This window comes from Mesoplodon mirus (assembly GCF_964341445.2).
Source record: "Mesoplodon mirus genome assembly, chromosome: 9".
Taxonomy (NCBI): Eukaryota; Metazoa; Chordata; class Mammalia; order Artiodactyla; family Ziphiidae; genus Mesoplodon; species Mesoplodon mirus.
The window spans coordinates 22297508-22313040 of NC_138985.1; the positions used below are offsets into that span (position 1 = coordinate 22297508).

The 15533-nt window shown below is 34.5% G+C and overlaps 1 protein-coding gene across 1 annotated transcript in view; it reads right to left on the reverse strand.

Moving 5' to 3' along the window:
* Positions 1 to 15533, reverse strand: part of COG5 (component of oligomeric golgi complex 5) — a 273181-nt gene that overhangs the window by 148899 nt on the left and 108749 nt on the right. Inside the window, exon 7 of the mRNA XM_082632836.1 lies at positions 1251 to 1381. Within this exon, the coding sequence (XP_082488962.1) occupies positions 1251 to 1381 (131 nt within the window). The remainder of the gene's footprint in view (positions 1 to 1250; positions 1382 to 15533) is intronic.

Genomic DNA, 15533 nt, shown 5'->3' on the forward strand with positions numbered 1-15533 from the left:
AAATTGACTTGGAATTCCTTAAATATTTCTTTGAGAATAAAGTATCCTCTATTATTCGGTGTAGACAAGTATCTTATTTTTAAACAGTATAAGCATTTTATCTTCACAGTGAGACTGCAAGTTAAAACATGATTGGCAGCAGATAAAACTAAACTCTAGCATTAGAATAAAAGCTACCTTTGGGAAAGAAGGAGAGAGGAGTGATTGTGAGAGGGAGTGAAGAGACTCCAGGAATGCTGGTCACGTCCTATTTCTTGACCTGGGTTTTAATTTCACAGGTGTGTTCATACTGCTGTATTTCATTCTACATGTATGTCTATAATTTGTTCACTTTTCATTATATATATGATAATCAACTTTAAAAATTCATTCAAAACAGTAACTGACATTCAGTTATTTTTAATTACAACAGTTAAGTACTGGAAGTCAAATAGACACCTTCCTGATTCAGAGACTACTTAAAGAACTGAATATTTATAAAATCCTTTTTGTCCAATACAAATGCACAAAATGAAATTCCTGGTTTAAAGAATATGAATTTTAAAATGGATACTAATAATGGTATTTGGGTCCAGTACAAATGGAGAAAATATCTGGGTGCAGTACAAATGTAGAAAAACTGAGATTTATATCTAATTTGTTGATTCTACTACATCAACACCTCTAGGTTTCTTGTAATTCAGAAAATTAAGCATCAGGAAAATGATATCTTAGGAGAAATCTCAAGTCAATCTCTAAAAAAAAAATTCTGGCACAATGATTATTCAGGGTGCAAGGTTCTGGGGTTAGAGTACTTAATGTTTGCCAGACTACATCATTTACTGGATGTGTGATCTTCGACCAATTATTTAAGCTCTCAGTTTCCCCATTTGTAAAATGGAAACAGCAGTAATACCATCCTTACGGGGTTGCCGAAAAGCTTAAATGAGTACCAGTGACTTGGACAAAGGAAGCCTACGCAAGATCTGTTAACCATCTATCTACATATACACATTATATTAAAATATATTTCATATTATATACATTATACATTAGAAATCTTAGAATCCATTTTCAGTAGAATTAAGAAAATATATATTTTTAAAATCTTCCTTGTACTTATTTTATGCCCTACTCTCCAATTCAAATTGTAGACATAGTTCTTCAGTGATAAAATAAGGATATACATTACTTTTTTCAACACAAAATCAAATGTTCATCTGTATTATGACACATTTTTCACATTAAAAAAGTGACATTATTTGTATTACCTGAGTCTCCACACCCTGCTCCAGGAGACGCTTAGCTTGATTTTCCACTTCAAGTCGAGCTCTTGCAACAAAAAGTAGATCATTTTCTATTACTTCTATTCCAGAAAGATCTATTCCTTGAGAAAGATAATCTATTAAAAAAATACACACATTTAAATATTTCAATATTGAATAAATATCAAGGTATTAAAACATCATGTCTAACTTCTTTGAAATATTATAGAATTGCTGTTGAACACTATTCCCTTTCAAAATCTGTATTTTAAAAAACATAGTTACCCAAACATTTTCTACTTAATAAGTAACTTTACTCTGGAGCAAAAAGTTCCAAACATTACAGAGTTGGTAAAGCAAGAGTAGAATTATGATTATTATAAATTCAAAGTAATGTCAACAAGTTACCAAAAAAGTGTGCCAAATTTAATATAAATAAAGATCCTGATGATCTTAGAAATTTCTCAAGTTGCAGGACAGTTTTAAAAATTATTCTATAATAACAGAACTTTTGAAACAAATGTCCACCACTTGGACAATGATAAATTAATTATGAAAAAACTTTAGCATGCTACCACTTTACATGATCACACAATAGACCTAATTTACTTACTTCCATTGGAGGATTTTCATATGACTGAATGAAAAAAATTACACAAAGAACTTAACTCCATTTATATAATTACATATAAAATATGATTGTATACTATATAATTCTATAAACTTTATTTTCTATAAGTAGAATTATAGAATTTAGTTTGCAGAATTATAACTCTATTCATAGAATTATATATATTCTACTTAGAGAATTATATACACAGAGCAAGAAGTGTGAAAAGGTATCCACCAAGAAGTTAACAACAGTTGTCTCTGCACATTTAGATTTTGAGAAATTTATTTATTTATTGGCTTAATCTTACACATATCTGAGGTAACTAAAATGCTACAAATGAAGGTCAAGGTTTCATTATGCATCTTAGACACAGTTCTAAAATACGTATTTTCTATTTTAATAAGAAAAATTGTTTCTAAAAAACAAAAATGATTTAGATAGAAGATGACTGTTTTCCAGTTATTCAACAGAATATCAAGTGTGTTTTTCACTATATTCTCTAATTAGAATTTTTAAATTTTAAGTCTTAAAATATATCCCTAGCACTTACACATTGTCATATTTTTCTTCAGCTGGGTCACAACACACTGCCTAGGTGAAACTACATTAAAGCATCCAGTACAATGCTAACTAACCACTTAGCACTCAAATATCTGCTGACTGCACACAGTATAGTTAGTTCTACACTAGAGGACAGAAGAAAACAATGTAAAGGGCACCTAACAGTGGTTATTGCCAACTGTCCTTCAACCATAAGCATTTTTAAATGTGTCTATCTAAAGGGACTTACAGCTTTCTACAGTGGAAAGAGTACTGAAAATGCCTTTAAATCATTTGAGTTTACATTCAGCCTCATAATTTACTCACTAGGTGATCATAATCATGTGATATACCCTCACTGAGTCTCAATTTTTTTCATCTGTAAAACGACAATAATTTATAATTCGCACCCTACATAACTCTTATCATCAGAATCAAAATAAATTCATGAATACCAAAGTACTTTATACACCAATCTATCATGTAAATGTAGGGTGGATCATAATCCAGAGAAAATCTTTTTAATCTGATTTTTAAATTTTACTTTTCAGAAAATTTTGAGAAAATTATGTTTAACCTAAGTTGTGGTAATGATCAATGAGTAAATGCTATGTTCACCCTGTAAATTGGTGCAGCCACTATGAAGAACCGTATGGATACTACTTAAAAAGCTAAAAACAGACTCACCATATGACCCAGCAATCCCACTCCTGGGCATATATCCGGAAAAAACTCTAATTCTAAAAGATAGATGCACCCCAATGTTCAGAGAAGCACTATTTACAATAGCCAAGACATGGAAGCAACCTAAACGTCCAACAGATGAATGGATAAAGAAGATGTGGTATATATAAACAATTTCAGCCATAAAAAAGAAATAATGCCATTTGCAGTAACATGGATGGACCTAGAGATTATCATACTAAGTGAAGTAAGTCACATAGAGAAAGACAAATATCACATGGTATCACTTATATGTGGAATCTAAAAAAAAGATACAAATGAACTTATTTCCAAAACAAACATAGACTCACAGACATAGAAAACAAACTTATGGTTACCAAAGGGAAAAGTGGGGGGATACATTAGGACTTTGGGATTAACAGGTACACACTACTGTATATAAAGTAGATAAAAAGATGCTACTGTACAGTGCAGGAAACTACATTCAATATCTTGTAATAACCTATAATGGAAAAGAATCTGAAAAAGAATATATATATATATATATATATATATATATATATATATGTATGTGTATAACTGAATCACTATGCTGTACACCTGAACCACTCTAAATCAATTATACTCCAATAAAATGTTTAATACAATTAAATTTAAAAATTAAAAAATTTTTTCAAGAGGATGGGTAAGATAAACAATTTTTTTTTTTTTTTTTTTTGTCAAATGTACTCCATTTTGAAATTTAAGATACTAAAAAATAAATTCTGATTTCCCCCACTTTCACTGTCCTGGTCTCAAATTACTAAAAGTTTAGAATAAACTTCTTACACTTTGCCCCAAGCAGTCACTTGATCTCAGTGATTGATTACCACATTATTTCCTAGGATTGCCCTTTTTTTGTCCTTTAGTCTTCAAACTAAACCTCAATGGCATAAAAATTATTTATAACTAAAATACATGGGCTTCCCTGGTTGTGCAGTGGTTGAGAATCGCCTGCCAATGCAGTGGACATGGGTTCGAGCCCCGGTCTGGGAAGATCCCACATGCCGCGGAGCAACTAAGCCCGTGTGCCACAGCTACTGAAGCCCACACGCCTAGAGCCTGTGCTCCGCAACAAGAGAAGCCACTGCAATGAGAAGCCCGTGCACCACAACGAAGAGTAGCCCCAGCTCGCCACAACTAGAGAAAAGCCCGTGGGCAGCAACGAAGACCCAACGCAGCCAAAAATAAATAAATACATTTATTAAAAATAAAATAAATAAATTAAATTTAATTTAAAAATTACATGCCAGTCATTTTCATAGGCTTTCAATGTTCTAGTTGTTACTACACATGGCTACCAGAATAAACGTTCTCATCATATTCCTCTCCCATTCATGGAATCTACGGCTTCCTGTTGACTAATGTTATCTCCTTCCACAAATCCTCCTTTGTGATACAAATTCCCCTTAAGATTTCAAAATCCTCGCTTCCTCTTCCTTTACTAGTATCCTCCTCTATTTAGAAAAAAAAAAAAAGAAGAGTAATTATAGTGTGCTAAGTGACTCAGCTATGCATTTACTTTTCACAATAATGTTAGCACTACGTTATTTATTTGGGATAAAGGAGATGAGGGAAGAGTACAGGTGTGAAGTTGGGATGGTGCTGGAAGTTGGAAGAAATGAAGGAGGCTAAATCTTCATGCTTCAAAGTGGGAAGCCAAAGAAGTTAAAAATTATAAATTGGAAATACAGGCAGGTGATTTAGAGCTATGGAGGTAAATATCAGAAGAATCAGCAAAAATGGTGAAAATGGTGGCCTCTAGGGAAAAGTAAACGGGGCAGAAAAAAGGGCAGGGACTTGCTATTTTTAACAATAAACTTTGGATAACTACTTGAATATGTTATACATGCATACTTTCATAACAAATAAAACCAAATTAAAGACTACATGGGAAGTCAAAATAATAATATAAAAATTAAAATATGGTGGCTAGCTAATAAAAAATTTGTATCCTCTAAATCAATGATTCTGTTTCTAAAATAAGTAATATTTAAAAAGAAGAAAAAAGTGAATATATTTGGAAAGATATTTTCTACAATGTTAACTGTAACAGTAAATACATACATACATATAAATATACATATGTGTACATGTATGTATATGTGTATGTTAGGTATATGTTGTATGTGTGTGTGTGTGTATATATATATATATAAAAAGAGAAACATTGTAAATGAGAAGAAAACACTTTGGAAATCAATTTGGATAATCTAATAAGATTTCAAATGAATATCCTTATGACCAAAATATGCCACTCCTAGGCACATAACTCAGAGAAATCCTCATATTTGTATATTGGAAGACGTATACAAGAATGTTCATAAAAGCATTGTAAAAAACAAAACGAAGCTGTATATAACTGAAATGACCATCAACTGGAGAACAGATAAACAAAAATATATTCCTTCAAAATACTACTACAGAAGAGTAAAAGCAATGACAAGTATACACATCAATAATGACATCTCTCAATAACAATGTTAAGGAAGAAGAACAAGTTTCAGAAGAATACACACAGCAAGAGGTAATTTATATTAAGACGTATGATTAAACAATATATTATTTAGGGACACATACAAACAATAACAACATTTAGAAAAGTTATAGAGACAGGCAATACAACATGCTTATAATATTCTAAAACTTAAACTTCGTAGGTAGTATTTGTAGTTTACACATGTTAAAAATGTTTCTGCATTTTTATATTTTTCCATTAAATATTAAATAAGTATGAGCCAATGGCACAGATTATAGTAGTATAAACAAGGACACTACAAGAGTTATAACTGTATTTCACGTGTTCAAAACAGAAAAGACGAAACATGTTAGGAAAGACATGGGTAATAAAGTAAGGCACAAATCGAACTTCTAGAGATAAGAAGTACAAACGCTAGATGGGATTAATGGCATATGAGCCACTGTAGGAAAAACAGAATACACTGTCTAATGAAAAAGAGTTTCATGCTAGGATTATTAACTGGTAACTGAATAAAGGCTTTTCTTTTCCTTTTAAAAATATCATGGTCATTTTTGAAAATCAGAAAAATACTTCAAAGAAGGGAAATTATATAACCCACAACACAGAGGCAACAACTGCCAAGTGGATTATTGGAATATATGTGAATATGTCTGACAAATTTGTGAATCTTCAAATTCTCAAGTAGTACCAAAACAGCAAATATCCTCCCCCTAGATATTTATGTGAGAAAGAGCAGAAAAAGCAAAAATTGACATACAGGGACTGGGCAGCTGGCTACACTGAAGAAAGTGACTCCCTCCTACACACCGACTTTGCAAAGAGCACAATGCAGATAAGTGCCTCAGAGAAATTTCAAGCAACCTTCAGATATTCCTAAAATACTCAAAATCTTGTTTGTAACTACTATATTCCTTTAAATTCTTACCCTACTTTTTAGACTACCCACGAGTTATTTTGTTTATGTTTTTATCTGTAATTATACTTATTTACAATGTCTTCTTTATTAACAATGTTATAAGCATTCACCCATACTATGACAGTACTTATAAATATGTTTTTAACAGTATTTCATCAAATAAATGAACAAAAATTACTTAACCGTCTGCCTAAATGGAATAATTATTTATCATAAATACATATAAGAATATTAAATATCTATAATTATTTCCTTGGGAAACAAAGCAGAATTACCAGATCAAAGTAACAATTTTAAGCTTATTGATACAAATCATCAAACTACTTTTCAAAATGACTACTTTAAACATTTTCCTAATAATCTATGGGAGTTATTTAACCATAGATAGCACTGGATGTTATTCCTGTATTGAATATTTTATACACTGCTCGAAGAAGTATGTTCTTATTGAGGGTCTGACATGAATTTTTAAATGATGAGGTTGAATAACCCTTACTATCTGTATCTCCTTTTGAGAATCTCTACATCATTTTTACTCCCTATCATTTTTATATCACTTTGTATTAATTATAGGATAATATTCACTGTTTACCTATCATATTTGCTATGAGTATTTTCCCAGTCTGTTGGTTTGTTCATTTTTAGTTATTTATTTATACATTACTTCCTAAGGCCATTTCCAGAATACAGTCATACAATTATATTATCTAAAAGCTCCACATCTGATTTTTCTACACAGCCCTGACTATTTAGAACCTTCAGACTAAAGCCTGTCTTTTACAAAAGCAAATAGCAAAACGTAAGTCTGTGATTTATAAAGGGTTATGTGGCAAACTGATGAATAATAATCTGGAGAGCAAAGCTGTCACTGTAGAATCCATTCAACAAAAAGTTTACATTAAATCAAAATAAATAATATGTAAGATCAGGGCTTATCACAACGACTACATTTTAACTTGTTCTGCAACACCAATCTTCCTTGCCACCTTATCATATGTTTTATAAAAACACAGTTCCTAGACAATATGAGCTCACTAACAAATGTAAATGAAGACAAAACAAACCACCACCACAAAACATCACCAAACAACATGGATGCCGCAGGGTTACAATACTGATAAAATTAATTCACCCAATCAACGAGATCTAAGTGTCCAGTTACTGAAGGTATCATCATCACCATCATCATAAAAACAACAACATCATCACATCACAGAATACTTATTTGTTATTTGTAACAAATGGTTAAGTCTAAGATAGGGTTATTTTAAAAATTCCCCTCCCCGCTCATAAAAAAAAAAAAAAAAAAAAAAAACCTGTTTCACTAAAGAAACCTTAGAAAACACATAAAGTTAGAGAAAAAGTAGAAGTCAAAAACCCCAAGAAAGGGGTAAGATTTTAATAAATAATATCCAAAATATAACTGAACAAATAGGAAAAATTATTTTTAAAAAGCATCTCATAATATATAAAACCAATCATAGAAAAAAAATTTAAACAATATAAAATACTTATTCCCACTAAGGGGGAAAATAATTCCTTAACCAAACAAACTATAAGACAAATTTCACAACTACTAATATATACATTTTCTAACGTCTTCTAATGAAAAAATAAAAATAAAATCAGAAAAAGAATAAAAATAATTTGAAGTAAATTAAACACATAAAGGTATTACCATTAAAAACATATAAAGAATTTATAGTTATCAGTGGGTAACTAATCAAACGGACATTAAAAAACAAGTTCATGTAAGAGAAAATTCAGAATTAAGTCAACGTTTGAAAATCTATTAAAGCTTTCTAATAATCTTTGAAATTTATCCTTATGTAAAATATAATAGTACATGATTACTGGAGCACTTATAAAATCAATAAAAATATCATTTACTTAAAGTCAATTCTATTCAAGAAAACAGGTATATCCTTTCAAAGGCAGAATATCACAGAAAGAAGGCTGAGTTAGGAATGAGAATACCTGAACTTTAGTCTACTCAATTTTATGACCTGAGAAAAATCACTTAACCTTTCTGAGATTCCATAAGTAAAGAATAAAAAACCTGTGTTACAAATCACACAGGGTTGTATGGATCAAATGAGATAATATGCATGAAGAACAGTTTTGTAAACCACCAAAAGCATATAAGTAGTTTCTTATTTTCATAAATGGGGTATTAGTTACTAACCCCCTCCTTTTTTTAATGGAGGGAGGAAGGGAAAAGGGCCTTGAAAAACATAATCTTTAGGAGTTCAGTATTACAAAAAAAAACAAAAAAACAAAAAACATAAAGGTAAAATTTGTACTTTTCTAACCAATCCTTAGTTATACTACTGCTTAAACTATGCACAAAATAAGCCTCAGGCTTAAGTAAACACCTTTGAGTGAAATCTTTATACTTCAAATCCGAAGTCTCAGGGCATGCTGAGCTTGTTCTTCAAAGCTTTTTGAAAATTTAGCATCAAAAGCCTTATTTTTTTTTCTGGCTCTCACTTTAGGGTGGGGGAAAAACCTTACTATTAAAAAAGGGGATTAGTTTTCCTTTCCTAAGTCTTACTCTTTTTTCCAGTGAGCACAAAAAAATTGCCCAGGGCCATAGATAAATACAGAAAAAAAGAAGAAGACAGTGTATTTTCTCTTTCCTTTGGGCACAGTTGGGTTTTGTTTTTTCTTTCCCCCTTCCCTTGACTTTTTAACCATGGTGCTGTTGCTATGACATTATACTTTTAAAACATGGATTTACATAAAACTAACCTTTTTTCCCCTCCAGGAAGATACTTCAGATGCTATATTTAGCGCCTACCTTCCAAACATTATCTAACCAGAAGTAAGAGTCAATACCCCTCCCTCAACAACTGAGAAGCACTAGATAAAATCAACAAGGAATAGAAAAGATGACCACCATAAAACAAGGGAAACTAGTTGTCCACCCAACAAAAACAGAATATACATTCTGTTCAACTACACATGGAACATTAACCAAGACAGAGGATGTCCTAGGTCACAAAACAAACATCTTACATTTAAAAGAAATGAAATCATACAATTCAATTGATCACAATAGAATCAAACTAAGAATCAGCAATAGAAAAATACCTATAAATTTTCTAAACATTTCAAAATTAAACAACGCATTTCCAAATAATCAGTGGATCACAAAAGATCTCAAAGGAAATTTTTTTAGAAATATTGAACTGAACGAAGATGAAAAAACAACATCGAAATCTGTGGGATTCAACCAAGGCAGGAGTTGGAAGAAATTTAAGAACACTAGATGCGTTCTTAGAAAAAGATGTGTTATTAGGGGAAAAAAGGTCTCAATAATGCAAGCTATTGCCTCAAGAAACTAGAAAAAAAGCAAAACAAACCCAAAACAAGCTGAAGTAAGGGACTAAAAAAGATACCAGAAAATCAATGAAATTGAAAACAAAAATAACAGAAAACCAATCAAACCAAAAGTAGACTCTTCACAAGTATCAATAAAATTAATAAACCCCCAGAAAGACCAAGAAAGAAAAAAAGCATAGGAGACAAATTACCAATTACAGGAGTGAAAAACATGATACCACTACAGAACTCACAGCATTAAAAGTATAATGGAATACTTTGAATAGCTCTACAACTTAGAAGAAATTATCAGAACTCATACAAGATGATCTGAAAATATAACTATTAAAGAAATTGAATTTGTAATTCAAAACATTCTGAAGTAGAAATCTACAAACTCAGATGGTCTCACTATCATGGAAAAAAGAAGCAATCCAATACTACACAATGGAAGAAGGAACACTTCTCAAAACTGGATCAAAAAAAAAAAAAAACAGCTACAAACATTCTCTCTCAAGAACACAGACACAGAAATTCTCAAAATATTAGCAAATCTGATTACCTACTAAAAAAACAAAGACATTAGCAAACATACAAAACTACAGAACCATCTCCCATAAAAGCACAGATGCAAAAATCCTCACCAAATTTTAGAAAATAGGATCTAGTAATATATAAAAATAATAATACATCATGACCAAAAGGAGTTTCCTCTTAGAGTACATGGAAAATAAACTTTGATAATTTAAAGATGTTTATTATAGAAACTTAAAGTAACAAATAAACATAACACGAACAGCTTTACAGCTAATAAGCCAACAAATGAGGTAAACCGTTGTCATGAAAAACACTCCAAAAGAAAGCAGAAGAGAAAATGAGAAGCAATGAAAAGACGATACAAATGGAATATAAATAGCTAGATGGTAGCATTAAATATAATCACATCAATAATGCAGTGAAATCTAAACTGCCTAAACAGCCTAAATATGATGCAGAGATTATAAAACTGGATTAAAAAAAGGACTATAGATAGCTTATTAAAAAACTCATGAAAAACATGAAGACACAAATAAGTTAAAAGGGAAAAGACAGAAAAAGATATATAAAGCTGGATTATTATAAAGATGGTGGAATAGGAGGACATGTAGCTCACCACCCCCCCCTGCAAAAACATAGCAAAAATACTATACAGGTGGAACAATTCTCACAGAAAACTAAGAGGAAACTGGCAAAAGAACTCCTATACCACCGAAGCTGCAAGAAAGATCTCCACGTAACTGGGTAGGACAGAAAAAGGCATAGGGTTGAGACTACCACCCGTGAGAGGGATCTGAGAGGAAGAAAAGGTCCACACAGGCACTCACCCACCCTGGGGAGCAAGCAGGACAGGCCACAATCTGGGAATCAGAGTCCCAAGGTCCTGCACAGAGGAGGACAACCCCCCTTGGCTGCTGGGAGGTCCCTGGGACAGATGAAGGGCTGGAGATGCCTAGACTCTACTCAAAAGGAGCACGCACATGATGGCTTGCCAAGAGTCAGGACAGAGAGAGCCTTGCACTGGAGGCTGCTGCCTTGCCACACCCCCTAATCCGGACGAGGCAAACACCTCAGCCCTACCACACCACAGCTTGGTACAAGATCTCAGCCAACCAGGCCCTGGGAAAACACCTGGTCTAGCTACGCACAGACAGGAGGTAGGGCCAGTGGGGGAGCCTGGGATGTGATCCAGGTGGGGCGGGTGGCGGCTACGGTCAATGCACGCTCAGGTGGTGCTGCAAACATGCCATGGTTCATCTCCCACCAGAGTGAATGCTCTAGTCCCCACCACACTCTACATTGCAGCTTAGCACGGGATCTGGGGCAGACAGGTCTTGGGAGAAGACAGCCACCGAGGCAATCTAGATCTCTGGCAGCAGCACAGCCACCTCAATGCCTGCAGTCACAAGGCCTGAAACCCCAGTCCCAGCCTAGAGAACTCTCCAGCCCTGCCCACTCCACACCAAAGGCTTGAACTAGATCTGGGACAAATACAACAGGGGAAGGGATGCGAACGTGGGCTGCATGTGAACAGAGCCACAGACACCTACACAGGTGGTACTTAGGTTCTCCGTGAGTGAAGGGGCTTTACTTGCTTCACTTGCTCCTTTGGGGCAGGACAGGCACTAAAGGGGAAAGGAACATGATCGAGCCTGCTTCTCAGGGCTTCTACTCCAACCACTGGGAAGCAGACCCTGCACCTGACAGGATGATGAGAGCCGAAAAGCAGAGGGGACATCCCACGTCACAGGTTTTAGATCCCCTAACATCAACCACACCCCTTCCCTATCAAGGTGATAACAACCAGCACACCTTGAGGAAGGACATGACTGGTGTCCCTATCAAAACTAGACCTCGCACCAAAGACACTGGACATACACGTCTACACAGAAAGCTCCCTCATAAAAACACCTCTTCAAGACCACGATAGATAACTGTTTCTCCTAAATTCACTGAGACAGAAAGTTAAGTAAAATGAAAAGGCAAAGGAACTACTCCCAATTAAAAGAGTAAGAGAAATACCCTGAAAGAACAGATAATAAAACAGAGCTCACCAGTCTACCAGACCATGAGTTCAAAAAGGTGGTAATAAAAATGCTAACTGAATTAAGAAAGATTATCGACAGAAACGCAGATCACTGTAACAAGGAACCAGAAACTACAAAGATGAAACTATCAAAGATAGATAATTCAATTTCCAAGATAAAAAGCAATCTAGAGGTAATGAACGGCCAAATAAATGACATAAAAGAACAAATAAGTGGGGAATTCCCTGGTGGTCCAGTGGTTAGGACACAGCACTTTCACTGCCATGGCCCTTGGGGTTCAATCCCTGATCAGGGAAGTAAGATCCTAAAGCCATATGGTGCGGATAAATTAATTAATTAATTAATTAATTAATTAAGTGATCTGTAAGACAGAACAATGGAAATCACCCAGTCAGAATAGCAGACAGAAACACAAATGGAAAAAAAAAAAAGAAAGCAATGTGTGAGATCTATGGGATGACATAAATACCAAGCTACACATAACAGGGGTTCCAGAAGAAGAAGGGAGGATCAAAAATGTATTTAAAGAAATTGTGGCTGGAAACATCCCAACACTAAAGAAGGAAACAGATATCCAGGTACAGGAAGCGCAGAAGGTCCCAAACAAGATGAGTCAAAACAGACTCACAGGGCTTCCCTGGTGGCGCAGTGGTTGAGAGTCTGCCTGCTAATGCAGGGGACGCGGGTTCGAGCCCTGGGCTGGGAGGATCCCACATGCCGTAGAGCAACTAGGCCCGTGAGCCACAACTACTGAGCCTGCGCGTCTGGAGCCTGTGCTCCACAACAAGAGAGGCCGCGATAGTGAGAGGCCTGCGCACTGCGATGAAGAGTGGACCCCGCCTGCCACAACTAGAGAAAGCCCTCGCACAGAAACAAAGACCCAACACAGCAAAAATAAATTAATTAATTAATAAACTCCTACCCCCAACATCTTCTTTAAAAAAAAAAACAAAAACAGACTCACAACAAGCTGTATCATAATTAAAATGGCTAAAGTGAAAAATAAAGAGAGGATTCTAAAGACAGCAAGAGAAAAAGAGTCCTTTACAAGGGAACCCCCCCATAAGGCTGTCAGCTGATTTCTCTGCAAAAACTTTGTAAGCGAGAAGACAGTGGCATGATATATTCAAAGTCCTGAAAGGGAAAAGCCTTCTACCTAGGATACTCTACCCAGCAAGATTATCTTTTCTTTTCTTTTCTTTTTCTTTTTTTTGCCATGCCGTGCACAGCACGCAGGATCTTAGTTCCCTGACCAGGGATAGACCTCATGCTCCCTGCAGTGGAAACACAGAGTCTTAACCACTGGACCACCACGGAAGTCCCAAGATTATCATTTAGAATAAAAGGAGAGACAAAGAACTTCTCAGATGAGCAAAAACTAAGAAAATTCAGCAGTACTAAACTTACCCTAAAAGAAATACAAAAGCATCTTCTCTAAATAGAAAATAGACAAGAACCTATAGAAAAGGGAAAATCACAATAGGAAAAGGCAAATATAGTAAGGACTGAAAAATCACTTAAATAAGTCAGTACACAGTAAAAAAAAAAACTGTAAAGGCGATTGTAACTACAATGAAAAGTAAAAGGATAAGCATGAAGACTTAAAAAAAGGACATAAAAATCACAAAATTTGGGGAGGTGAATATAAAAATGTAGGTCTTTTAGATTGTGTTTGAACTACCAGACTATCAGTTTAAAGCAAACTGATTTAGTTACAGATCAACGTACTTGAACTCCATGGTAACAACAAATCAAAAACATACAAAACATTCACAAAACAAAAAAACAAACAAAAAAGGAACTCAAGCATACTACAAAAGAAAATCATCAAAATACAAAAGGAAAAATGAAAAGAAGAAGAAATGAACAAAGAAGAACTACAGAAACAGCTGGAAAACAAGGTTTAAAATGGTAATAAATACATACCTATTAACAATTACTTTAAATATCAATAGAATAAATGCTCTGATCAAAAGTCACAGAGCAGCAGATTGGATTAAAAAAAAAAAGAACCTGGAATATTCTGCCTACAAGAGACTCACTTCAGGTGAAAGACATGCACAGACTGAAAGTCAGGGGATGGAAAAGATACTTCATGCAAATGGAAACAACAAGAAAGTGGGGAAGCAATACTCATATCAGGCAAAACAGACTTTAAAACAAAGGCCATAAAGAAAGACAAAGAGTACTATAAGAAAGGGATCAATACAAGAAGAGGATATTACACTCATTAACATATATGCACCCAATATAGAGCCCCTAAACCTATAAGGCAAATACTAACAGACATAAAAGGAGAAACTGACAATAATACAATAATAGTAGGAGACTTTTTTTTTTTTTATAAATTTATTTATTTATTTTTGGCTGTGTTGGGTCTTCGTTTCTGTGCAAGGGCTTTCTCTAGTTGTGGCAAGCGGGGGCCACTCTTCATCGCGGTGCGTGGGCCTCTCACTGTTGCGGCCTCTCTTGTTGCGGAGCACAGGCTCCAGACACGCAGGCTCAGTAGTTGTGGCTCACAGGCCCAGTTGCTCCGCGGCATGTGGGATCTTCCCAAACCAGGGCTCGAACCCGTGTCCCCTGCATTGGCAGGCAGATTCTCAACCACTGCGCCACCAGGGAAGCCCAATAGTAGGAGACTTTAACACTCCACTGGCATTAATGGATATCCAGGCAGAAAATCAATAAGGCAACAGAGGTCCTAAATGACATAATAGATCAGTTGGATTTCATTGATATGTCCAGGACACAACATCCAAAAAAAGCAGAATATACATTTTTCTCAAGCATGCATAGAACATTCTCTAGGATAGATCACATACTAGGTCAGAAAACAAGCCTCAACAAATTTTAGAGGATAGAAATTATTTCAAGCAACCTTTCTGACCACAATGGTATAAAATTAGAAATCAACTACACCAAGAAAAACAAGGAAAGAAAAAACACGTGGAGACTAAACTGTACATTACTAAAAAACCAATGGGTCAATGATGAAATCAAAGAAGACATCAGAAAATACCTTAAGGAAAATGAAAATGAAAACACAATTGTACAAAATCCATGGGACACAGCAAAAGTAGTTCTAAGAGGGAAGTTCAGAGCGATA